Source organism: Mustela nivalis (assembly GCF_964662115.1).
Source record: "Mustela nivalis genome assembly, chromosome: 17".
NCBI classification, from domain to species: domain Eukaryota; kingdom Metazoa; phylum Chordata; class Mammalia; order Carnivora; family Mustelidae; genus Mustela; species Mustela nivalis.
In genome coordinates this window covers 11,502,352-11,529,618 of record NC_139036.1, presented here as the reverse complement: position 1 = coordinate 11,529,618, position 27,267 = coordinate 11,502,352, and the positions used below count along the sequence as shown (strand labels likewise).

The following is a 27,267-nucleotide window of genomic DNA, read 5'->3' as shown; positions in this document are numbered from 1 at the left end:
CTCTATAGTATCTTTTTAAAAATAACTTTTTGGGGGATACATAAAAATCAAATTAGAACGCACACAGAATTTGAAAATATTACTTACCAAAGTCCATTCTATCTTTCTGGTTTCTCTGAAGCAAACCCAAGAGGAGATTAGCCAAGTAAGGTGATGTTTCTCTGGGAATACTGGGGGAAAGGAAGAAAAAGACTCTTAAGTGGTGAGTCTATACAGGTTAAACAAACGACTTTCGCCTTCACGATGGTAAGTGAAAATGTATATATAGATTCACAAACACACCTTAAACCAAGAAGATCATGGTAAAGCCTCATTCCTTCCAGAAGAAAAAGAAAACAAAAACTAAGCAACTGCCTTTGAGAAAGGGCATCAATTCAGGAGGTTCCTGCATTGTGTTTATTGATATTATCTGAGTATGTGCAGGCATAAAGCACTTCAGAAGCACAATCAGCCTGGCACTCATATTTGCCAGAACTCTCTATTAGAAGAAGAGCCACCTCCCATTGTCTGGAAAAAGGCACATCTCCAATTCGAGTGAGAAATAATACAGCTTCCTAAAATCCACTAAGAAAAAGACAAACCAATAGAAAAATGAGTGATAGGACCACGCAATTCACAGAATAAAAACTACAAAAGGACATGAGACAAATGAAAAAGCACCAACTTTACTAGTAAAGAGAACAATGCAAATTAAAGAGCCAATTGGTCCCCTTCTGTTTGTGAGGCACCTGCTGTGATAACATCCCGTGTTGGTGAAACCGTGGGGAAACAAGCACTCTGTGGTGGTGCTGCATTAGCTAACTGGGAGAACATCCCTTGTGGTCTCCTAATTCCATGTCCAGGAGTCTATCCTAAAGAAATACACAGGACTGTACACCAACACACACACACACACACACACACACACACACACACACACTTCACTCAACACTGTTTGGAGTAACCAAAAAATGAAAACAAGGATCTGATTAAACAAAATATAAAACATTTAGCCATGAAACTCTATGAACCGCTTAAAAGAATGAAGTAGTTCTCTATATCCTGACGCTAACTGGTGTCTATGATACACTGTACAGTAAAAAAAAGTTGCAGAACAATTTGCCAAGTATGATGTAATTTGTACAAAACATGTACGTGTACATATCTACAGGAGGTACAGAGCCAGCCCATGTCATCCTGGAGAGCAGGGAAGACCGAGGGAGGGACTGACTGCCTAGTTCACACACATCTGTTCTGTTTGTGTCTCCCTTCCCCCCAAGAACATGTAAAACTTCTGTGTGTGTTTTTTTTCCTTTTAAATATACTTTACATTTTAAAAAAGAAAAAAAAAATGGCACAGCACTATCCAGGCACCTGTGATGCACCAGTAATTTTCAGATTTCTGGTTAAAATGAATGTTCTCCCATTACTGTCAACTGAAGAAAGATTCAAGACTGGAAACCGGTAACACGAGTTCAAATATGCTGCATTCACAGACACTAAAACCCAGCGTAACCAAACACGTACCTAGGCATTAAGCTCCTGTTTTTTTCATAAAACATCCTGAGGTCTTGAGGACTATTGGCCTGTTTAAAAACAAACAAAAACAACAAGGTTTTATTCCCTAGACAATGGGGGCAGAAAGTTCAAATCATGAGATCCATGCTCAAATGCTGGCTATAAAGCACATATTCTGAACCTGAAAGTCCTGGGTTGCAGAAGGGGCCACAGATGGGCACCAGGAACTTAAAAACCTGTGGAATTTTGTGCGAATTCTGTCTATCTGGACTTAGGGTACCTTTGCCCAGGTCTGTCTCCCAGAGGAGCCCAAAACTTAGGAAGAGTTCAGAACCACTACTCTGGAGGTCACCCTGCCAGCCCAACACCTACATTTTTATTGTGTACAATCAGGGTATATTTTCTCTTAGGACTGCCAAGGGCATAAGGAAGGGAAAGAAACAAACAGCTGCCTCTCAGTCCCTCCTCGACAGCAGATGCTGCCCTCCCACACAGTAAGAGCTGCAGGATTAGTGCCCCCCCACACACCTGCCCCTCCTGCTGCCCCTCCTGCTGCCCCTCTGTACCCAACGGGGCTGAGAGGGTAAGTGTCTAAACCAGGCGGGGCACTGATTTCACATCCTTTTTTACTCTGTTTACTCTGTTCCAGTTTTCAGGTTCAGAAAAACCTCTCTGTAACTGGGCAGTATGAACTCATCACGATTAGTTCTGGAGGGCCTCTTTCTGACAGGATGTGAGGGGAGTGGAGAAGAGGGAAGAATAACCCCAAATAATGTCCACCAAAACTAGACCATCAGTCTTCTCTCACCCAGCAGCGCCAGGACCAGGAAGCTGGAGGCGGTTTCCGCTCATCTTCCGAGACCAGGCCTTGCCCTCATGTGGAGTGCAGGGCCTCCCACACCCAGGGAGGAAGCATGGAACATCACTGTTCACATCACTTCCCACCAGGGTGTCAGTCCTGTCCCTGGCTAGTTGTCACCAGCCTGGGAAACATAAAGCAAGCTTTATGCCCAGGCCAACGACAAAGGGAGGGAAGATAAAAAAAGGCAAAGCAAAAGATGTTCTGGCTCACTATAGCAGTTTCTGCCTGTAACAAAATCAAAACAAGTCACAAGGGAACCAAAAGCACCGTTTTCAAAGTATTCCCTGTTTTCTAAGTCATAGGCAACTGCAAAATGAGAAGAGCCCAAAACTGAGCACAGATAGAAAGTCAGGCTACCTGAAAAGGTGGTTTTCCAACTAGGCATTGATATATCACTGTTCCTATGCTCCACAGGTCTGCCTTAGCATCATAATGTTGAGACATAATAACTTCAGGAGCCTGGGGATAAAAACATAACAGACACATGCATGATGTTATTTATCTTACTAATATTGATAAATTAACTGGTAAAGTTCACGCTCCTAACAAATGCTAAAATGAGATCGCACTACGACACTTCCCTAATCAGGTGATCCTGCTGTGAGCTTAAACCACATTCTTACACTGGGATTTACTGGTAAATCTCAAAAACAACACTGCATGAAAAGAAGCAATGTATAGAAACAAACATTTCTATGTATTACTATGGGACAGCAATGCAGTAAGAGTATTAAGGTTATAATAAAAATACACACCAGCTACAACACAGAGGTGACTTCTGGGGTAGAAGAGTGGGATATGGGAAGAGGGAAAGATTTAAAGACTTGGGCTGTTGCTGAAATATTTTACTTCTTTCTTGGGGGAAAAAAAAAAAAGATCAAGGCACATAAAGCAAAATGTTACCTTTGTTAAAAATGGACAACAAGTACACAAGTGTTTGCTGTATTACTCCCTGTTTTTCCACTCATTTGAAAGCTTTTAAAATACACAAACTATGATGAAAATACAGTAAGGACTGTCTTAAAAGCAAAGGCATTTGTCTTCTCTGCTGCTCTGTTACAGCTCTCTTCCCACCTCTTACTGGATGCTGCTTCTTAAAAATGCCAGTAATCTGGACAAACATTAAACAGAAATGTCAAACACACTCAAAACCAGGGAAACTTTATTTTCCATTTGTACCATTTTTAGCTGTCATCCCTAGTAAGCTTCTCACTGACTTAGATCAGAGGAAATCCTTACTGAACATAAGCCCATTTTACATTTAGAACTGAGACAGGTACATGCATTTACTTGGCAGAATTCTGAAGCTCCAGAATTAAGCTACTTCTAGGCCTGATGCTTCCCACTGGTCCGGAATTTTCATAGTCTTTCCTTTTCAGACATGACAACATTCGTACGGAAGGATGAAGACGGAACTACAATTTTTCAGCTTTACCTCTAACACTAACTGAAAAATCTTCTATGACCCAGAGATCTTGTCAAGAGAAACAACATGAGAAGATGAGGAAACGCCCAAGAGGGTTTTGTTGTTGTTGTTGTTTTCTCTAATATCATACACCAAGTACAGCATGACCACGCTTTGTCAATCTGTATTTTCAATTTACTCGAACAAGGAATTTTTTTAAAAACTTAAGCTAAAAGAACTCCATGCTTTAAGTAGAGCCTACTAAAAAAAAAAAAAAAAAAAAAAAAAAAAATCAGCTAATGGGTAAAAGTGACCTTTATAGTCCACTATTTTAAAGCAAAAGATGATTTAAAGCATTATCAGTAATACAATCTCTGTTAGTAATACAACAGTTTAGGCTACACATAAACTCACACCTGAACTAGAAACCAGCATCATACTTAAAATCCCAGTGCTAATGGCACCATACACAGGCAAGGACAAAAAAAACTCACTCACATTCACAGACCTGTACCCCTGGGGATAAAAATACATTATATGTTTATAAAAAATTTAAAAATTAAACTAAATTTAATTAAATTAAAAAAAAATAAACCTCACTCACCATGTACATTGGGGACCCACACAGTGTTGCAGCCATCATGTTACTCTGCAGGTAACGGGCAAACCCAAAATCCGCTAGTCCACAAAATAAAAGGGAGAAAAACAAAACATACCTTTACTCACACTTCACATAGATCATACCTTCAAGACACAAGAGGGCACAAAGGAACTGTGAGAAATTTGTAGCTTATTGGGTAAGCCTGCCTGCCAAGGAAGAAAATTTCTACCTCAGTTTCAACAAGTAAGAACGGGAAGTGATCACCAACTGTACAAGTCCCTGCTCTGCCGGTTTCGTACTCAGGGAGAGAGCACCAAGCTTTGTAAGAGAAAACGCTAATTGTAATAAACAATTCATTAATACTGCTCTAAGTATCAGTGCCAGGTGGAGAATTAGAACTTCTTTTTTTCCCTTCTCCAGATCCAGATGTAAAATACATAAAATCAGAAACTTCCTTAATTTTTTAAAGATTTTATTTGAGAGAGAGAGAGAAAGAAAGAGAGAAAGAGAGAGAATGAGCTGGGAGAGGGGCAAAGGGAGAGGGAGAATTAGACTCCCGGCTGAGCAGGAAGCCCAGCGCAGGGCTCCATCCTTGGACCCCAGGATCATGACCGGAGCCAAAGGCAGACACCCAACCAACTGAGCCACCCAAGTACCTCCGGAAATTTCTTTCCATACTGGTTAAAAAAAAAAATTCTAAGCACACAAAGAAAAGCTTAAAAAATACCTAGGATTACAAATTGCTTCAAATAATTGTAAGAAAGAAAGAAAGAAAGAAAGACAGACAGACAGACAGGTTGGTTGATCTAAATGGTCTCTTAGATCCCTTGTGTTACAATTCCATGAGCTGTGAAGAGCCCGGTTTCTTCAACTGCATCTACGACGACCATACATCAGCTTCCCTCTGATGAGAAGCAGAACAGTGTTTGGTGCTGGAAGGTGCTTGAAGTTCCTAACATGGGCCCCTCAATTCTGAGACTAAGGGTAGGCTGCCAGTAATGTACAGGGTTCCCATATCCAAGTGCACCTTGCTGAACTCAATTAAAATTTCAAATCTGCATTAACAAAACCCATCATTCCAACAAAGTTGAGCTAAAATTTTCTAAAACTACAGTCTCAAGGCTGTCCTTTGCATCAAACACTACATGGCCGTTTACCTATTTTGATGCGAATACCACTGACGGTGGATTTTCTGCGATTCGCATATGACAGCAAGATGTTCTGGGGTTTGAGATCCCTGTGGATTATTCCTTTGCTGTGCAGAATCCGCATGGCAGCTGCGATCTGATGCAGAAACACCCTAATAGTATCTTCACTGAGAGTTCCTTTAGCTGGTAGAAAAAGAATCGCATAAATATTTAAGCACACAAAATCAAATACCATCTGCATCTCCCATCAACAGAATCAAGTTAAGAACAGAGAGGGAATGAGGAACTGGGAGTCACATTTTTTTTTCCGTTTTACTCTAATAATTTAAGTCTATGAAAAGAGAGCAGACACCTCAAACGTTGATCTGCTGTAAAGGGAACTGCTATAATTTGCATCTCTTGTTTTCGCTGGTGTTTTTCTTTCCCCTGTTTTTTACCAGTGAAGGTGCCCACGTGACTCTAAGCACAACAGGTACCCTGCAAACGGGAGGCACCCCGCAAATGGGAGGCACCCCGGCAAACTAAAATAGAAGTGCCCCCTTGTTATCAGCCAACAGTCTGGGATAAACGTCCAGATTTCATTCCGGGCATTATGTGAGCACAAATTAAATGCAGGTAAGGTCAATGAATGGAAACCGGGACCTTTTTCCACCACTTGTAGCTGTGAGGGGTCTGCGCTCCCACAGGGCTCTCCCTCGTCTTTCCTGCTGCAACACTCCTGTCCCACCACAGTATCTCTCATCACTAGGCACTTTTAAGAAGGAGCACTTCTACTTGTTTTCAGTACCTTAGAGAGACAGTATGGATGTTACTGGAGGGTAGCCATAAGACAGTGGCCACTCCAGTGTGTCTGTGTGTATGCTGGGGCATACGTAATGTTAACAGCTTGATCAGGAGTCAGGCTGCCTCTCTCCAAATCCCAGCTCCTCCACCTCCTCACTGCATGACCCCGGATGATGAACCCTCCGGGGCCTACTTCCTCATCAAGAAAAGCTGGAAACAGACTAACCCATGGTGGTGTTGTAAAAGTCAAACAACATAGCACCTTTAGTAATGAAGATTTTAGAAAAAGCCTGGCACAGAGTAACTATTCAAATATAGTCAGTACACAAAGATAAACTTTTTATTACAATGAATCTAAAAGTCACAAGTGTGATTCCTTGAATCTACATTAGGGATTTAATATCCATGACCCTCCCTACTAAATCATTTGTGAACATACTTCTGTATGTGAACATACAACTCTAGAATATGATCTACATAAACTTTCCATATGCAATTAAGAAGATAAAAATAATGTTATTCTTGGAACAAGTGAAATATTAGTTTTAAGATCATTTTAGATATAATATAATGACATTTTATGTCCTTAACATCTTCAAATAAGGTAAGTCCCCATGGTTTATAAATAGTTTTTTCTGTTTTACTTTTTTTTTTTTTAATCCTTTGGGGCTCTTTTCTGGATGTTCACTGAAAACAAAAAGAAATATAAATACACTAAAACATATAAAAAGTGGTATCTTCCATATGCCATCCCTTGGAAATAAGCACTGCTAAAAGTATGGTGCGTATTCTTCCAGATCTTAGTGGGTGGGTCAAACCAATGATTAGATCTTTATTTTTGTAATGTTTTACTTGTTACTTTGCAAAAATTAGAATGAACAATTTTACATTTCTTTCATTTACATTTTCATTCTAGGGCTACTTTAAATGACTGCAGCTGCTCGAACTTGAATTTTTGCCTCATTACATACAATTGAGTATACTTAAAATTTATTTGCTTCAGAGTCCAAATTCTAGCACTGTTCTTGGGGTGGGGGTGATGAGTGATCCAGTCTAAGCTGTTTTTGTACACAAACTATAGTAAACATTCACATAGTTCTATGAACATGGAATGCATACTTCTCAACACAACCCTATAAACTGAATTTCCCATAAAAACTAAGTATTTCAAAGGCACGGCCAACATCAAAACTGTTCCAAATAAATAAATTCTTGAGCAAGTTAGCCCAGAGGGAGGAGACTCAGCACAGCGGCCACACTCCATGAATCCTGCCAGAATGCATGTTAAAGTACGACTTGTTAATTTAAAATGTTTTTAACTTACAATCCATAGAATCTGCTTTCTGTCTTTTGAAAATGTGAATGGTATTTTACTTATCAAAGCAAATTTTCTAGTAGCCACATTTTAAAAACTAAAAAGAAACGGCTTTACATAACATATATTTAATCTAATACACCCAAAACAATTTTACTTGTAATCAACATAAAATCCTCAGAGAGATATCATTGCTTTCTTCCTTGAAATGTTCAAAATCAAATACATTCACATTTGCATGTTGTCTTCGGACTAGCCCACACTTTAGAAGCTCCGTAGCCCTATGACATTGGTAGCTATCTTACTGGGTGGTTTAACTCTGGAAAATTCCTTGAGGTCTGGATTTCTTTTCTATGTCTTTACAAGTGTTTTCAAACAATAAAGGATTCCTTTAAGGACTGTGGCAGAGAGAGACCAGGGAGCGGTTCAAGGACTTGAGCAAAACCACAACAGTCAAGTGCTGTGAAGGGGGCCCTGCTGTAAACCAGCTTGTCTGACTCCAGTCCTCACTCACGGGTCTCCTGTTCTAACACTCCTGCTCTGTAATATCAAATAGGAGCTCAACATAACGCTGGAAACTGCTGCGGAAGCTAACTTAAGCGACACCATTAGCAGCGCCTGCAACAGCCAGGAGGACTTCTGTTACTGAGGGAAACTGATACTCTAATGAGGGCAGCGAACTGATATGGAGCCACTCAATCTGACCCCGGTGGAAGGTGCTTTTACCTGGGAACTCGAGATTCTCTGACTGGGCAGGCAGAAGCAGGGTGTTTTCTAGCTTGAACTTCTTTCCGCCAGTGGTCAATGAAAGTGCCTGTCTCACCGCATTCTATCTACTAGCAACTGACATTGGCGGGGGGGGAGATATATATATATATAAAATAAGGATTAAAAAAAAGAATCTTGGTTGGAAAAAATACAAAACTACACATGCAATAAACTCCCAAATTCAAGGTAAGGGGGTAAGCACAGGAGTGGGACTAGGGAAGGACTCAGGCAGGGCTTCCACTATTTATAAGTTTTTTTTAAATAGGGGAGGGACACCAATTTCCTTCCTTCATTCCTTTCCTTCTTCTTCCTTTCTTTCCTTCCTTCAGTCACTCACTTCCTCCTCTCCTTCTGCAACAATCAGCCAAAAACCAAGCTTCCAAACACTGTCTCTGTCCCCAGTGCCTCCCCAAGGCGTGCTGGCTCCGGAGGGGTCCTGCCACTCTTGCTCGGCTACTGTGGAGGGCCCATAGCAGGCAGGGCAGGCAGGACAGGCCCAGGTAAGCAGAAGCCACGGAGCATCGGTCCCCTCAGGGCAGGAGGACGCGGGACCAGGTGGGGTCTCAGCTCCCCTGGGGCCTGCCTCTCACCCATCAGGATGAACAGGACGCCCGCTCTCTCCTTCTCCGAGGTGGCAGTTGCAGTGCCCAGCCGGCCAGCTGATGTATGCGGACCGCTGGAGCTCTGCTGGCGGTGGACCATGTGGCATCCATGGTCGTCGGCATCCTAGGCCCGCCGCCACCATGGGCAGCAAGGAGCTTGGTGCCCAGGGGCCACCTCACCCACCGCCACACCAAGCAGGCATGGGGGCAACACTCCCAGGGCTCTTCCTATTAATCTCGGTGCAGCTTTTGAAAGTCAGCGATGTTTCATATTTCAAAAGATTTTTCAAAGCTCACTTTCAGTTGCACTCCCTAATTACTAGGTGAAACTGAACATTTTAATTATGTTCTCGTAAACTGTCCACACCCTTTTTTAAGTCTTAGGGTCACCACCAACCGCCATGACTGGTTTAGAGGTTGAGATTTTTTTGCATATTTCCCTTGCATTTTAAGGGATCAACAGCTGGCCTCACCTAACACAATTTTAAACCATACTTGTGGGAGACAGACAGATTTTGATCTGAATGCCTTATATCCATCCTGCCCATAAACATTCTGGATACAGAATTTCAAGCACCATCTAGTACTAAAATCTTAGCTCTGCCACGAAAAATTTCAATGTTACTTTTAATTAATCCTTTGTAACTTTTTAATTTACAAGAAAGATTCACATTGATAAACACATTCTTAGGTATATTTTTTGCATTGTGATTTTTTTTTTTTTAATTTTGAAAGAAATGAAAGGGACTAAAGGTTCACTGCTGGCAACCCAGGAGAGTCTTTTGAAGATGAAAACCATCTGGTCTTTTTCTCTCTTGGGGAGAGGACCCGTCTCTCTAACAGTACCAAAGAGAAGGAACATTTATCCACAAGTTCAGGAATAAAACCACAAATAACAACAGTTGGTCAGCAAAGCAATCACACTTAAACAGATACACAAATATTTATTGAACATTTCTGTACAAGTGCAGAAAACAGGGTCAGCATTATATTGGAAGAAACTCTGAGGATTCAACAGACCACAGCACTACCTTTATTGAACACTGACAGACAAAAATTACCTTGCAAATAATCTGCCAGGTCTCCACCATTGCAGTACTGATACATAAAAGAAAAGATAATTACAATAAGGAAACCAATTCAAGATTAATTCAATACATGATCAGTTAATTTTAATTAAAAGTAGTTTCTATATAATGTAAATCTAGCCTGAAAAATGAAGAATTATGGTATAGATTTTAAATTATATATTCCTTATAAAGTAGAATCTAAGTCACTAAATGGACTTTATTAATTCAAAATTTCAAATAACAATCTACTGTCCACTTTTTTTTTTTAATATTTTATTTATTTATTTGACAGACAGAGATCACAAGTAGGCAGAGGCAGGCACAGAGAGAGAGGAGAAGGAAACAGGCTCCCTACCGAGCAGAGAGCCCAGTGTGGGGCTTGATCCCAGGACTCTGGGATCATGACCTGAGCTTAAGGCAGAGGCTTTAACCCACTGAGCCACCCACGCACCCCTCTACTGTCCACTTTAAAGTACATATTAACCAGAAGGAATGTGAAGTAAATTAAACAGCACATATAACTACCTACCTCCATCACCAGAAAGACAGAGTTGGGTAATTCCTAAAAAGTAAACATTAAATAGAATTTAGAGAAAGAATGAAGCACAAATTTAAAAAAAATAATGGAAGTTAATAAAAATACTATACTTATTATTAAACAAGTAAAATAAAATCACAAAATCTATTAGTAAGTGAAATTTAAAACCAACACAATAATTTAAGCATCCCAACTTCCAAAGCCAAGCCAAGTTTTGATGACACTAATATAGTCATTTGTTCAATTCTGTTTATGGAAAGAACTAAAAAAAAATTCATTGTTCGGTCATAGCTATGGTAAATTTGTGGGGGGCAGGAAGAAGTCGCTGCTCCTCAGAAAAGCACTTCCATTTTGGAAAGTTTACGATTTGAGCAATGACTGCATAATCCTATCTAGCAATGCTAAATGCGCAATCTGATTTCTGGAATACATGACCCAGGATGATTAGGTTTTTGTTTTTCCGATTCTTATGTTTATTTGGAAGCAATCACATTATCTGGGAATTGTTGGCAAAGGAAAGACATTTATTTCCTCATATGTCTTGGTAACAGACTGATTTTTAAGGAACTGATTTCAGAAATTTTACTACATCTCTCAAAGTCATATACAATATTATATGCGTGGGTAATTCAAAAACTGGCTTCTTGATTGTTCAATAATAATTTTTTACAGTGTTAATTAAATTTTAAATTGTGCTTCCTATAGCCTAACTGGAGACAGTGTTCAAATGTGATTCAAGATATAGCCCTTCCCGGGACGCCTGGGTGGCTCAGTTGGTTAAGCAGCTGCCTTCGGCTCAGGTCATGATCCCAGCGTCCTGGGATCGAGTCCCACATCGGGCTCCTTGCTCCGCAGGGAGCCTGCTTCTCCCTCTGACTCTGCCTTCCACTCTGTCTGCCTGTGCTCGCTCTCGCTCGCTCTCTCTCTGACAAATAAATAAATAAAATCTTTAAAAAAAAAAAAAAAAAAGATATAGCCCTTCCCAAAAGCACTTGGCTTCACTTATATCCTAAATGTAAGAATGGGGAGTTCTGGCAGAGGGTAAGAGGAGAGGTAAGGCAGTATCTCTCAGAGTGTAGTTCAAGAACCAGCGCCAATCAGGGAATTATTTGGTCCTAGCCCACATAAGATAATTATAGAAACTAAACATAAAAAATTTTAAAAGGCTTAAAGCAATTTAACAAAATAATTTAATGTCTGCTAAACCTAATAATAAAAACTGGACATCCGTTTGTAGGTCATTCTTAACTTCATTTTTACAACTATTTGTTTTTATTGGATTTTATCAATAAAGTTATCAGGTCACACTAACTGGAAATAAAAACTGGCATCTCAGTGCTTCTAGTCTAGAGCTCTTCTGTGCAACGAGAAGCCATACAGGGACAGCCACAGAGTGGTTTCACGGAGTTCACCAAGGGTTTGGATGCCACAAGCCAAGAGCTAAATAACGTTCTGCAAGAAACTCCGTGACCTGGGATGATTTACTTCACTTAATTCTCCAAAGGACTAGACAAAAAATTCAAACACACTGTACCCAATTCTTTGAGCCCCAGCCCCCGCCACCCTCACACGGAGGCATTTGGAAGTTCAGAAGAATGGCAGCGCCTTCTGCTCTGTGCTGGGGAACCAGGAACCACAGTCCTGCCCAAGCAGGATCACACCCAGCATGGAGAGCCAAGCCGAAAGCCTGAAACAGACAGCTGGTTTCCCTAAACAGCAGCACTTCCATGAGCAGAAAGGAAGTGGAGAGCCGTCAGCTCCCAGTAGGCCAGAAAAGCAAGTCTGCAAGAAATACTTATTTCCTTTTATCATTAAAAAAAAAAAAAAAAAAGTTTCTAATTTAGCTAAATCATGTCTATGGTGAATCGGTCTATGTTTAGCCATCTAACCTGATCAAATCCAGACCAAAATGCCTTATCATCCCTAAAAATACTACGATCTCATTAAACCACAGTCGTCTTCTCCCTAAGTATGAAGTACAAAAATATTATCTCAAATCAGTATTGCTTAACCATACAATAGCACCACATCCTAACTACTGAAGACAAGAGACAACTAGGAATTCCTTAGGGAGGGCTAAACTGTTGACTCCACATGAAGACATGGAAAGAAATATTTTAACATCCTTGATGTCTCATGAAAGTCTTCTCTTGCCCACATTTAAAGCCATAGAAACCTCCAAAGGTTCGATCATTTTCTCTTGAACACCCCCCTCCACTACAAAATAGCATACGTTTTAAGACATCTGGAGCAGAAGTAAGCTCCGAGAGCCAGGAAAGAGTCCGCAAAATGAGCAAACAACCACTCAGGGTGTCTGCGGACAAACTGAAACACCGACAGTAGTGGGGCACTAGGGTGGAAATCGAAGAGGTACTTGGAGGGTCAGAAGGCCTGAGAGCCAGACCATGGAGGGTTTCCCAAAGCTGAACACACATCTGATCTGGATTAAAACTCAGGAAATCCTCATCCTCAACTCCTCCCTGGGGAACTTCCATCCACAGAATTAAACACAATGAATTTCAATTTATCATTTCCCTACTCAAACTCCTTAATAAGATAGAAAATCCCTAAGAAGGGGGGGGGGGGAAAGCAAGGTATTACTATGAAGAACTCTATGCCAGAATACAAAAATTTAGATGAAACAATTTAAAAAACATTTTGTTCAACTAAAAACACAATCCTCAGGATTATTCTCCTTGGGTTTACATTGTATTAGCCAGCCTGAGAGCATCCTATGAGTAAGCCGGCTTGGGTTATCATCTCCCTTTACCAAGGGGGTGGTGTTTATAAATAAAAAATAAAGTCTTTTGAAGGACGCACAACAGTGGTTTTTTTCTGGAAAAAGAAATAAAGGGAGCTATCAGCAGAGGGCATCTCTTTTTTACTTTATATACTGCTAGACTACTTAAATTGTTTTTCCACTTACGGCCTATTCTGTAATTTGAAAGAACAATAAAGACAAAGTGAATTTAAAAACCAGATAGCATGACTAGGTGCTCTTTCCAGCAGAAATCAGATGCTCAGGATCAGAAAGGGAGAAACTAAAGTAACAAAACAATTCAGTAAAGAGCATGAGAAAAATTGAAAGCAAAGTCTGGACTCCTGAAACCCACCCCTCACCATTTGTCTGCTACTCTTCCTGATTCATTCTCCACCCCTTAGGTGACTTCTATGGGTTACTCATAAAAGAAGAAAGAAAATCCTTGTAAACGCCTAAGGGATGAGAGATGAAGGGCTCTTTTGTTATGTTTATCAGGTGACCTTCAGAGAGCCCCCAGGTCACCTAAGGGTGGCCTTTCCTGTCCACTTGCATGTACCAACCAATCTTTGCCCCACATTTTCCTTACATGAACCTTGAAGTATTTTCAGCACTTTGGAGATCGTCTTTTGAGAGTTACTCTAGGCTGTCTTCCCAGTGTTGGCCGCACTGAAAAGTTCCTTTTTCCTTTCACCACCACTCATTTCTCTGTCTTTGTATTTTGTTAGTGGTGAGTGGTCAAATCTGGTCCATTTGGGACCCCAGGCACCAGGTGCTCATGTACCCTTGGGCCCCAGTTACAAACTTAATAAGTGATAACAAAGGACTTCCCTAATCTAAACCCGATTTGCCAGTAATTCTTCAAATTGCCTGATTCTTTGCAACAGGCCCACAGAAAGTATCACCCTCTTCTGCAGTTGTACTCAACAACAGGTAAAAGTTTGGGTTACCCTTCTGAAAAATCAGATGAGCCCCTATATCATTTCTCTGCACATAAATTCCAGAGACCAAAGACATAAATACAAAAAACCAAAACCACAAAGACTAGAAGAAAATGGCAGAGGGTCATTTTTATAATTTCATAGTGGAGAACTCCCTACGTGATATGAAACCTAGAGGCTATTAAAGAACAGGTGCGGGGCCTCAGGATGGCTGAATCTTGGCATCCCAGGATGGAGTCCCAGATAGGGCTCCCAGCTCCACAGGGAGTCGGCTTCACCTCTTCTTCACCTCACACAGCTACTTCACCACACACACCTCACACAGTCTGCTTCCTCTTCTTCACCTCACACAGCTACTATCAGCCCTGTCTCCTAAATGTCTCACCCATCCATCTAGGCCTCTCCATTTCCAGGGGTGCCACCACTATCACCCAGACCCCTCACCCGCAGTGTCCCCATACCCACCCCTGCCCACTCTCCAGAGTAGCCAGTGGTTTACATACTTTAACAGACACCTATGCCCACTGATTTATAACAGAGAATATTCCTTTTCCTAACCATTTAACCATAACCTAACCTTTAACCATAATGGTTAAAGCTAATGTTTAGGGGCACCTGGGTGGCTCAGTGGGTTAAGCCGCTGCCTTTGGCTCAGGTTATGATCCCAGGGTCCTGGGATCGAGCCCCGCATCGGGCTCTCTGCTCAGCAGGGAGCCTGCTTCCTCCTCTCTCTGCCTGCCTCTCTGCCTGTCATCTCTCTCTCTCTCTGACAAATAAATAATTAAATAATTAAAAAAAAAAAACAAAACTAATGTTTAGATGTATGTACTGCCTCACTGGCATTAAAGGACCTGGAATGCAAATTCATAATCAGATGACTGCCCAAGCATTATAGAAAGAAAGAAAGCAGAAGTGAATACTCCCCCACAAAAAAAGAAAATCACTTTTATTCCTCAATTACAAAATGTTTATTGCAAGACCTTAAGATACAACACATTTGAAAGAAGTAAACAGTCACCTTCATCTCACCATCTGAGACTGACCTGATAGTTTACGCCTTCATACGTATACTCACACACAAATGGGGCACATACTTACATTTTTGTATGTTTTAACATAATCCATTTCCACCTTTTTGCTTATCTCCACCCCTCCAAATAGTCAGTATTTCCAGCTGGTATGTTATCTTTTCACAACTTTCTTGTAGTAAAAAGTGTGTATTTCTAATGGTAACATTCAAATATTTTTTAACTGCCCACTATACACAAGACACTGTTCTAGGTGGTGAGGATAGAGATAGATGCCCTTAAGCTTCAGTTCTAAGAGGTAAGAGTCAGGGAGAGACACCAAACAAAAGAATTGAGTATATAAAATCTGTTAGAGGGTGATGAGTGCTTTGAAAAACAAGTAGGGAAGGGAGACAATGCTGGGGAGGGGACTGCGATTCTACTGAGGGTGGCTGAAGAAAGTTGAAATGTATTTGTTGAAAACATAACACTTGTGTAAAGACCTCAAGGAGGCTAAGAATATGTCTATATGTACTACAAAGACAGAGAAATATCCGTATATATGGTGTACCTGGGAAGAAAGGCCTTAGGGGAAAGGAAGAGGAGGGCCCTGAGAAAGGACTGCTACGGGGACCATGCTGGAGGCCCCTGTAAATGGAGCAGAAGCAGCAAGCCCAGGGAACTAGGAGGTGGGTCAGAGATATTAGGGTCATGCCGTGCAAATAAGAACTTTGGCGTTTACTTTGATAAAAATGAGGAGTTGCTGCAGAGCCCGAGCAAAGGACCAATAAGCCCTGACTTACATCACCAGGATTAGTCTGACTGCAAACACTAAGAATATTCTTACAGGGTGTGGAAGCAAAATATTGTCCAACAGCATACCAAAAATGTTCTAACAACTCCCATTCTACCAGTGATCCATGAGAACACTGTACACCTCCTCCTCATTTCCACCAGTAGGAACTGAGGCACTTTTTAATTTGCCAAAGGGATGCATGGGAAGGGACATCTCACTGTTTCTTTAATTTACATTTCCCTGCTACTTGTTCATGAATATCGTTTCATGCATTAGCCATTTTTTTAAAAAGATTTTATTTATTTATTTATTCGGCAGAAAGAGAGAAAGAAAGCACACAAGCAGGCAGAGAGGCAGGCAGAGGCGGAGAGAGAGGCAGGCTCCCGGCTGAGCAAGGAGCCCAATGCAGGACTCAATCCCAGGACCCTGGGATCATGACCTGAGCCAAAGGCAGTAGCTTAACCAACTGAGTCACCCAGTCGCCCCTTTTTTCCCCCCTAAAGATTTTATTTATTTATTTATTTGTCAGAAAGAGAGAGAGAGAATATTTCACACATTAGCCATTTTTATTTCTCTTATGAGAACCAACAATTTATATCCTTCGCTTACTGTCTCTTTGGGTTATCTTTTCCTTACCAATTTGTGAGACAATTTATATGTTTGAGATATTAGCCTGGTATTTGTTGTGTTGTAAATACTTCCTCTTTTTTAAAATTTTACTATAGTATAATGTATATTCATTAACATACACCGGTTGAAGTATACATTTCAGGGGTTTTGACAAATGCATAGACCCGTGTAACCACCCTCCCAATCGAAAGACAGATCATTTCCATCATCCAGAAAGTTCTTTCACCCCCTTGGCTGTCCCCGGCTCCCTGGAGGCACCACCCTCTCCTGCGCCTTCCCTGACTTCTAACACCCTCACTCAGTTCTGCCTCTTCTCAGAGCTCCCAAACACTGAATCGTATACAGGAGCTGTATATGGCTGGCTTCTTTTCCTCAGCACTATAGGGGCCACTTTTAGGCAACAAGCTTGAGCAATGGAAACGTGAGCCAAGCAGAAAGACCCACAACGACCTCCATGCTGCAAACAGGCTCCTTAAGTGACCCGCCTCGAAATGGCCACAGAGCCTAAGTGACCAACACAACCACGTAGATACCCAAAAATGGAAAGTTCCATATGTGCCCCTACCGCTTCACTCTGCATTATAAATACAGCCCCCACCACTGCCTCCTCCAAAGACAGTCTCTCCCTTCCCTCCTGCCCACTGCTCCCTTACGGCATATTCAGCAAACGTCTACCTCCTCTGTTCTGCGCTGAGTGAATTCTTTCAGGACCTGCACCACAGGCCCCCACCCAATCAGGACATTGAAACACAAGCTTGTGTTTAAAATTAATATGCTGTGGGGGACGCCTGGGTGGCTCAGTTGGTTAAGCAGCTGCCTTCAGCTCAGGTCATCATCCCGGCGTCATGGGATCGAGTCCCACATCGGGCTCCTTGCTCTGCAGGGAGCCTGCTTCTCCCTCTGACTCTGCCTGTGCTCGCTCTTGCTCGCTCTCTCTCTGATAGATAAATAAATAAAATCTTTAAAAAAAAAATTAATACGCTGTGGCAGGTATCAAGTTTGTTCCTTTTTATGGCTGTCCATTTGTTCATGGTACTATTTGCCATAAGGCAACTTTTGAAAAATTCTATAGCTTCTGAGTTTCTTGATTTAAAATACCTTTCCAACTCTTGAATTACAGTCATCTAAATATTATTCTAAGATTCCTGGGGCTCTGGGTGGCTCAGTTGGTCAAGCGTCTGCCTTCAGCTCGGGCCATGATCTCAGGGTCCTGGGATCGAGCCCCACATCAGGTTCCCTGCTCAGCGGGGAGCCTGCTTCTCCCTCTCCCTCTACTCACCTCCCTGCTAGTGCTCTGTCTCAAAAAAACAAATAAATAAATAAAATCTTAAAATATATATATATTATTCTAAGACTCTTGCTCTTATTTTATATATTTAAAGTCATTTGGAAATTAAATTCTTTTTAATTCATTTAATTCATTTGGGAATTACTGTGGAAAATGATGAGAACTGGGGCACCCGGCTGGCTCAGTGGGTTAAAGCCTCTGCCTTCAGCTCAGGTCATGATCTCAGGGTCCTGGGATGAGCCCCACATTGGGTTCTCTGCTTAGCAGGGAGCCTGCTTCCTCCTCTCTCTCTGCCTGCCTCTCTGCCTACTTGTGATCTCGGTCTGTCAAATAAATAAATAAAATCTTAAAAAAAAAAAAAAAAGAAAATGATGAGAATAGGGATCCATACTACTTTTTCTCCGACAACTCAGCTTTGCCAGCACTATTTTATTAAATGAATCATCTTTTCCTCACAACACTAGAAATTACCTAGTGGTGGATATTTATCCTGACAATTGACAAGTATGCCGGTGAAGTACTCCTGACAATACTTATCTCTTGTCCACAAGGCTCAAAGATAGGTATCTTTTGAAAAACAGAAATGGTATCTCTCTCTTTATCTTAAAAGTCTTCAGGGGCTTAGTGCCACTGAAGTCAGAATCAAGACTGCCTGTGGCTCCTGCCAGCATTAAGGCCATCACCAGCTACCACCCCCCTCCCCTCACCCCTGCACTCCCACCCCTGACCCAGGCTTCTCCCAGCTCCTCAAGCTCTCATCCTTCCTGTCTGCTCTATACAGAAGACTTCTCTGCTTGGGGCTCTTATCTGCCCTTCTCCCACGTACCTAAGCCTGGCCGTCTCCCACTCTTCCATCAAGCTTAACACCATTTCTTCACCAAGTCTTCCCCACCCCACAAAGTGGGGAGCCCTACTCCCCATACGCTTTCTTCTCAAAGGTCTTAACTGTCCTCTTCTCCTTCACAGCATGGTGCACACTTAGAATAAGTAGCTATTTGCTTCGTGTCCTCTTCCCCAATATGTAAGGACCATTTCTATTTTGTTTACCACTCTTCTCCTGTATACTCTCATTAACTGATCCAAGAAATACTAATTACAAAGAAATCAGTAAGAACAATGAACACAACAAAAGCACCACAGAATGGTAACAGGAAAGTCACAGAAGAAATACAAAAAAGCAAATAAATAATGAAGATGGCCAATGCATTAATGATTTAAGGAAAAAAAAAAAAACAACTAACCAGGTCATTAAATCAAAATAAATTGGTACAACCTTCTGCATGGCAACATGCTAATAGCTTTTACCAGATGATTCCATGACCAGGAATTTACTCTACAGGAACACTCATTGAAATTAGTAAAGATATGTACACAGCTTTCTCTGCAGCACTGTTTCTAACAGGGAAAAATAAGAAACAACCCAAATGGCCACAGATGGGTTTCAAGTAATTATCATTTAGCCTATGGTACTATGTTGATATGAAAAGGTATCCAAAATACACTAAGTCTAATAAAACAAGTTGCATTTATATAAAACTGCTATTAAGTCCCTCACAATGCAAAGCTTAAAAATCTAAGTATAAATAATTATAGCTGCATATATATATATTTTGAAAACTCAATTTATCTCTGAAAATTGCTATTTCTTTTCTAATTTATTCATGTTCATAATGATTATTTTAACTATGGGGATATATTAATTTTTTTCATTAGGGAAAACATGTTGCTTTTTAAGTGTCATCTAAACTGAAACTTGATTTTTTACAGTATTGGAAGTTCTCAATTTATAAAAGTGTATCCATAAACTTTAGACAAATCTCCAAAACTGATGGCCAGGAAAAACAATGTTTATTTCAAGTAGATAAAATTACTGTACTGTTTCTACCAACATAATGGAAGCAATTAAGGAAGCAAATCTAAAATATTAGGTTAAGACTGTTTACTCCTTAGTCAAATGCTCAAAAATGTATTTGACTGATATTCCATAAATGTACATATTTCTAGTAGTACACAATGCACAAAATACAAACATTTTAATGCAGTCATCTTAAAATTCCTGGTCGTTTGATAATTCAGGTTTCTGAGTTCTTGTTACTCCTAAATATCTCACTCTACAACCAAAGCTAGTGCTTAAGAACATTTTTCTAATAGAATGAAATCTAAGTATACTCTCTATTTTCTGAAAGCCAAATCTCCTCTGCAATTGACAGGGTTGTCTGTGCTTCTCAAAAAATGGGAAATTAGGGGCGCTTGGGTGGCTCAGCGGGTTAAAGCCTCTGCCTTCAGCTCGGGTCATGATCCCAGGGTCCTGGGATTGAGCCCCACATCGGGCTCTCTGCTCCACAAGGAGTCGGCGGCTTCCTCCTCTCTCTCTGCCTGCCTCTCTGCCTTCTTGTGATTTCTGTATGTCAAATAAATAAATAAAATCTTTAAAAAAAAAAAAGGGAAATTAAGAGTTAATATTATTTAAACAATTTTTGTACCAGGCACTGACTTGTACCACTTGGTGCCCTCTGTCTCCAGAGAGTAAGATGAACTACACAAACAGCTCTGAGGAGAATCAACATTTCAACCAGGGATGGTGAGATAAGTTTAGTTTTGACTTTAAAGTTTTTTCCCATTTCTTGCTATGTTGCTTTCAATTTCTTAAAGGAATGAGCACATTTAAACAGGTAATGAGCACATCCCACAGCACTCTCATAGTCTGCACACAAAATTTAAATTGCAATTTGGGGGGAGAGTAATCACACACTACAGTCAAAAACTTTACAACTCGTGTGCTATTTATCTGCCCTGGTGATTCCAACGCTAGAAACTGAATGTAAAGAATCCAAGCTATGTTCAGAATTTATTTATTACCCTCATAACACTTTCTACAATGGAAAAAAATAAACATCTTGTAACGTGGGTTTAGTTAAATACTTCATACTATGATAGGACTATGTGAAAAGTCACTACATGCAAAAAAGAAGCACATGAAGGACGTTTTGTCCTTTTGTCTCATAGTCCATTTTGTGTCACCCCACTAAAATTAAGCACACTGAAAGCAAGGACTTTGTTTTACTCCCAGCTTTATTCCTAACCCTTAGAACAATGTCTGGCACATAGTAGTCACTCCAAGCTTTAGAAAACAAATGAATTCGAGTAGTGGAAGTGTGCACAGAAAAGGTTTGAGCTAGAAACACATACAGCAGGCTCATATAACATGTCCATTTACTTTACTGGGATTCAACTGTCCAGACTAAGAAAAACAAAAGAAGGAAATAAAGTAAATCAAGCACCCTAGTCCTAGTAAGAATCCTAGTGAGAATTCAGGGAGAAGCCGAATCTGCTGCCCTACCCACCCCTCCCCGCAGATCTCAGATCACCGTGGCTCTCACACAGTGACTACCACACTAGACAACAGTGATTCTAGAATTTAAAACACAATATGGCCCCTAAATATAAGATAACTACTTATTCCGGTGCTCTGCCCCTCCCAAAATAGTAATTTTCTCCAAAATTGGGCATTTTAAAAGGATTCCCAAGGGGAAAAATGTTGCCTTAGAAGAGAACCTCAGAACTTTGCCTTCCCACCTCCAAATAAAATTCAACTCTCCTGTATGCCATGGTGATAAACACAGATATATCAGGTGATGAATATGTATGCTTTGTTTTTATTTTTTTCCTAATACTTCTACAATTAACAAATGTTGCTTCTGCAGTAAAAATAAAGCTCTGATTTTTAAATAGCCCACAACAGTCCTTTCTACATTTATTACAGAAATGGTAGGGAAAAAAAGAAATGTTAGATCTGGTATCAGTATTCCTCTCTTTGACCTAAAGCAACACTACTCCTGTAGTACAACTATAACTATACTCGTGCAGCACATTATTCCCTCCTATCCCTCTACACTACTTTTAAACAGTTTTTTAGTTAATAAACATGTAATTCAAACTATATACCTTTCCAACAAGAATAAGGCAATTTTCTATTTCTATTACAATCCACTTAAATTTGTAAGAAACAGCAAAGTTCTTTACTAACATGCAAATTAAGAAATAATAATAATAATAAGGAGGTACCTGAACATCATAGAGTGCTACAATATTTTCATGCTGAAGTTCCTGTTAAGGAAATTGAGAATTTAAAATATTTGTGATCGCTCTAATAAATATATCTTAACATGCAAATAAATACTAAGTGTCCACACACATATACGTACTATATACTCTTTCTATATACTACACTTCCATTACTGGATTAGAACAATTCAATCTACAAAGAATAAGAGGAAATGTGCCCAACCAAACTACCTGAACCCTAAATGCTTCTTCACCAAGATCGTTTCTTACTTAGACACTTAAAAAGGGGAGTACTCTCACTGACAAAATAAATGTCACAGTTAGTATGACCAGACTCTCTGGGGGTCTTTCGAATTCAATATACATTTCTAACAGCAATAAAGGCATGAAATTCCAAAGTGCTTTTTAAGAGCACATTATTTGCCTGAAAGAAAACGAAGCATGATTCTTAGCTCAAAGAGCTATAATTCTTACCAAAGAGCTCTCCACAGAGTAGTAGTTTTGATGAAAGCTGGTTTGAGGTGAGAGCTCTATGTTCACATCAGCTTGGGGAACACAAAGTTAAACACACCTAAGCCAGTTTCTTCATTGTGTAATTTTTCAGATTTTCTTTACTAAGCAAAGTGCTTTGTGACTCTCCAAGAAGTATGCAGTAAACGGGATTTTCCACATGTATTTGACTGGATGACCATTTTTTTCCCCAAAGCACTTGGATAACACTGCTTGTGAGTGATCTAAAAAGACCACTTCCAAGGTAAATAAAATTTTTTTTCGATTTACAAGGATAAAAGATTCTATCTTCCTCCAATTTCCACCCCCATATTTAAGTGTCACCTGAAAGAGATCAAGAGAAGGGCTAAAGGGATAAGAAGGCTGTGCCTCTTCTCAAACAGTAACACAATAACTAGAGAAAAGAAGAAATTAGAAGCTAAAATCAGTCTTCACAGAATCCCTCTAGGCGCTGGCCACAGGCCACAAACCTCTATTCTTAAAAATAGCTTCTGAGTACTCAAATGTCTCAAAAAACTGAGCATGCAAAAATGAGAGCAACAGGTGAAAATTCTCAAACCTGGCTCCAAGGGCCAAAATTACTAAAGATATCATGCATTAATTTAAAATAAGTTTTAACCCAGTATGAAATACCACATAAAGCAACATACCTTTAAGATCTTAATTTCCTTCCCAAGCAGTATTTGTGATTTTGACAAGTTCTTTTTATTAATACTTTTAATAGCTACCTCCCAATCCGTTTTCTGAAAAGGAAAAATAGTGTTATTCTGGGAAATTGTTTTACAGAAACATCATCTACAAGGTGTTCTTAGCAAATTCATAAACACTGGGGGGAGGGGGGATGGAAAAGAATCTGAATCTCCAATAGGAAAAGGATTTCATAAATTAAAAGCTAATGTCCTACAAGACAGCCACTAAAAACATGAAGACCACATAGTAACCAGCAGGAAGTGAAACAAAGGACAAAGTTTACAGCCACTTTAAAGTTACAGAGAAATGCAGATAATAAACTGGAAGGCGGTATTTGATCGCCTGGCAAGATTTAGCCCTCTTTTAATTACTTTCCGTTGAGTTTGCGGTTATTAAAAAAAAGCCCACTTTTAACAGGCCCCTTGCGAACAACAAGGATTTATTTCAAACGCCTCTGATTATTTCCACTCCCTACGTGCTCTTCCCAAATTTTTTAGATTCGAAAACCTCGTGGGACCCTGTTTGTGGAACAGCAAGAGCTTTAAGACATTTTTGAATTTGCGTTTATGTTTACTGGGATGGAAAAAGGAAGCGTCCAACCCATCTTTTCCACCCGCCAGTCTAACCCCACTTAGGGAAGGTGGTACGGGGCTCGTCCGCGCGTAGAGGAACCAACGCCGGGAAATGCGATACCACCCCGCCCCGAGTTTGAGAAAGTCTTGGGCTAACGGGAAACCAGCCCGTTTTCCGCTGGGTCTGCAATTATCGACCTCAAAAGTGACAAGCCTTGGCAGCCCAGGGCGCGGAAAAACCTAAGGTGCGTCCACGCCCGAGCCTCGAGCTGGGCAGGGGACCGTGCTGTCCTTTCCGACTCGTATCCTGGGCACATTCTGGTGGAAAGGCACGTCCTCGCGGCCCAGGGCGGTGAGCCCCTAAGTGCACTCCGGTTGCCAGGCACTCTGCAAGGAGGAAATCAGAGGCCGAGCGGCCCGTCGGTAGGTGGAGCGCTGCCTAGCGGCTTCGGCCTCAAAACAATCCTCGCCCGACCAAAACAAACCCCGCGACACTGACAGCGCGCACAATGGCAGGCCTCAGGGCGGCGAGCCGACCCCGGGGGGCCTCTGCGCCCGCGGCGTCGCCAAGTTTCAGGATCACCCAGTCCGGCCGCGGCCCACGAAACCCCGGCCTCGCCCCCGCCGGCGGGGCTCACCTGGCGGTGCCGCCCCCGGAAGACCACGGCGAAGGCCCCGTGTCCCACGAGGTCCCTCTTGCTGTACTCGAAGTCGCCCACCACCTCCATGGCCGCGCCCCCGGGGCATACAGCAGACGGGAGGGCGGGCAGCGGCAGCGGGGCGAGCCGGGCTCAGCACCGCGGGCCCGCCGGCCCGGAGCGCGCCCGCGGGCCGCCGGACTGGGGCAGCCGCGGCCCCCGGCCCGAGCGGACACTCATGCCGAGAGGCCGGAGCAGAAACGGGGAAGGCCTCCGCGCGGGGCCGGGGTCAGCGAGGCCTGGCCCGGCCCCGGCCGCTCCTCATGGCCCGGCCCGCCGCCGGCCGAAGGCTCCCTTGGCGAAGCGGCCTCAGCGCTGCCCGGCCAGGGGCGCCGCAGCCGTCACTGTGCACCCCCAGAGCCGCACGCGCGACCGGGAGAGGTGCGGGGCTCGGTCCTCCCCATCCCCAGCTCGTCCGGCCGCGTCGGCCCCCTCAGCCCCGGGTGCTGCTGCGGAGGCGGCCGCCGCCCTAGGACCAGCACAACCACCGTCCGTGCGCGCCTCCCTGCCTCGCAGCGGGACCTAACGCACACGCGCGCGCCGGCCGCTCCCGAGCCGACTCCCGGCCCTCCGCGACGTCAGCACGTCTTGTAGGACGCAGCGCCCGCTGATGCCGGCTCCCTCCGCCAGGAAAATGAGTGCGCGCGGGTCCCGGGGCGGGGCGCTGCTGTCGAGGCCGGTCCCCAGTCCCTCGCCCAGGCGGGGAAGAAGGATGCGAGCGGTTGGAACCACAGCTCGTTACACGCTGCAGCCTTCGTGCTGGGCCTGGGAGCAGATTCGAGCCTGCCACGCCCCGGGCTGGAGCCCACTGGGAGGCGGGCTTCGGGGAAGCGGGTCGTGAACTCCCAACTTCAGGAGGGACCAGGCATCTCTTGTGCAGTACAGACCTCAGGAACCGGTCAGAGCAAAGGAGCATCTCCTAGAGCCCGGCTTTCCCCGAGCCCTCTGAAAGCGGAGGTCGTGCTGCCAAGCTGCGTGTCTTCCTTGACCGGTCTGCGTTTACTCCCCAGGGTCCCTGAAGATGTAGTCGGGCAGGGGCTTTGCACATTTTGGGGGTCCCTTCACTTCTGTGAGAAGCTGAGGACTGCTCAAGACCCTCTTCCCGGAGAAATGTTTATGCACGCAGACTCGGTATTGAATATATTTTCCACCGCCCTCATAATGAGAAACCCTGCTTCCAGCCACCAGATATCCTGCTAGTTTGCTCTCAGGCTTACCTTTGAATAGCTTTAAGGGAGCTTGCTTTTCTCCCTGATTATTGAAGTTCAAGCATCAAAGAAATTACCTGGCAACTTTCCTCAAGGAAGAGTCTTACAAAACCTTTTTATACACAAAAAACTTGAAAATATCTTAGAAAACTCAGACCCCATATATCCCGGTATGTTCAGTTGTTTAGTATATTTGAGCTCAGGTTATCCCTTACCACCAGAATCACATTTCCCACCCCAGGTACATCGCGGCTAACTGACCTGAAGGCAGCACAGAGACCCTAAGAACCTCCAGCTGGAATTCTCAGAGGAAGAACCTCCCTTCCTCAAACCCTCAAAATGTAGGGTCTTGGAACTCTTCTATCACTTCTGTGCATACCTACGCCATTCTACCCCATCTCAAAATCTAGCCCAGGTGAGTGTTGGACACTATGGAGATCTGGAGCCTTCCAAATGGAAAAGCAAATGAAGCAAATATACACAGGGACACAAAAATTCATCTGGAAATGATTCTTTTCCCTGTTTGAAAGCTCCTTTATTGTAAATGTTTAAATATGAATATTTAAATAGGGTATAGTATGTTTTAAAAGGATTTTTTGTATTTATTTGAGAGAGAGAGAGAGAGTTGCGGGATCGATTTCAGGACCCTGAGATTGTGACCTGAGCCAAAAGCAGAGGCTTAACAGGCTGAGCCACCCAGGTGCCCTGGAATATAGGATTTAATGTGCCAATCCCCACCCACCACCACCACCCAAAAAAATAGGTCTTCAGGAATGCGTCTTATGGGCTGTAGGATTCTGAATAAGTTACTTATAACTTCCTGTGACTCAGTTTCCTCACTTGTAAAATGAAGACAGTAACTGCCTCATCAGGTCCATTAAGTGAGTTAAGCATGTGAAGCATTTAACCAGTGCCTGGCTTATCCAAAGAAAAATTTACGAAACTGCCAGGTAAGTAAAGTGAAGTCAAAGCTTTAGGCAGTACTTCCCAAATCCCAGACCGGTGCCCGCCCTCAGGACGGTTCCCCATTCCCTCTTCTGTATACTCCCCCAGTAGCTCTCCTGTGAACAAAATCAAAGCTCTTCAGTTCCAGGGATGGACCATCTATACCCACATAAGGGTGGTTTATCTAACACATGTCTGGAGAATTCTTCCTATTCTTTCTACAATTCCAGAATTGTTCCCTGCAGGAACAATTAGCATACATTTTCTGGAAAGCAGGGATCAATGGGGAGGTATACATCTAGACTGTCTGACAGCCTTTCCCATGTTGTACTTAGCAGTCAGCATCTCGGGGAGCACAGGGGGTACTTTCCCAGGCTACCCAGAAGTGGCTGAAGATGCTGCCTTCAGGGTCTGTGTGCCAAGACGCCGCTCTGGGGGTTAGTACAAGCCGGGAGCAGCACTCTGACTTTCCTGCTGGTCACCTCACTGTCCCAGATGAGGACAGGTATACCCTCTGTCATCTAAGTCAGTGGATATTTTACACATATCTGTGTCTCGGATCTTTTGTCG

General features: G+C 42.4%; 1 protein-coding gene across 4 annotated transcripts in view; it reads right to left on the bottom strand.

Annotated features, from left to right (window-relative positions):
- Nucleotides 1–25,120, bottom strand: part of LOC309851019 (serine/threonine-protein kinase ULK2) — an 84,520-nt gene extending 59,400 nt beyond the window's left edge. For 2 of the 4 annotated variants that reach the window (XM_082705736.1, XM_082705738.1), the window contains exons 1-11: nucleotides 24,829–25,120; nucleotides 24,485–24,636; nucleotides 23,235–23,327; nucleotides 22,075–22,116; nucleotides 10,581–10,613; nucleotides 10,043–10,079; nucleotides 5,523–5,696; nucleotides 4,369–4,442; nucleotides 2,717–2,818; nucleotides 1,507–1,565; nucleotides 88–170 (exon numbers count right to left, since the gene is read on the bottom strand). In XM_082705736.1, the coding sequence (XP_082561862.1) occupies nucleotides 88–170; nucleotides 1,507–1,565; nucleotides 2,717–2,818; nucleotides 4,369–4,442; nucleotides 5,523–5,696; nucleotides 10,043–10,079; nucleotides 10,581–10,613; nucleotides 22,075–22,116; nucleotides 23,235–23,327; nucleotides 24,485–24,574 (787 nt within the window). In that variant the 5' untranslated portion in view covers nucleotides 24,575–24,636; nucleotides 24,829–25,120. Of the gene's footprint in view, nucleotides 1–87; nucleotides 171–1,506; nucleotides 1,566–2,716; nucleotides 2,819–4,368; nucleotides 4,443–5,522; nucleotides 5,697–8,337; nucleotides 8,450–10,042; nucleotides 10,080–10,580; nucleotides 10,614–22,074; nucleotides 22,117–23,234; nucleotides 23,328–24,484 lie in introns of those variants that run through there. The other 2 variants (XM_082705737.1, XM_082705739.1) reach the window with 2 other exon arrangements.
- Nucleotides 25,121–27,267: the final 2,147 nt, after the last annotated feature.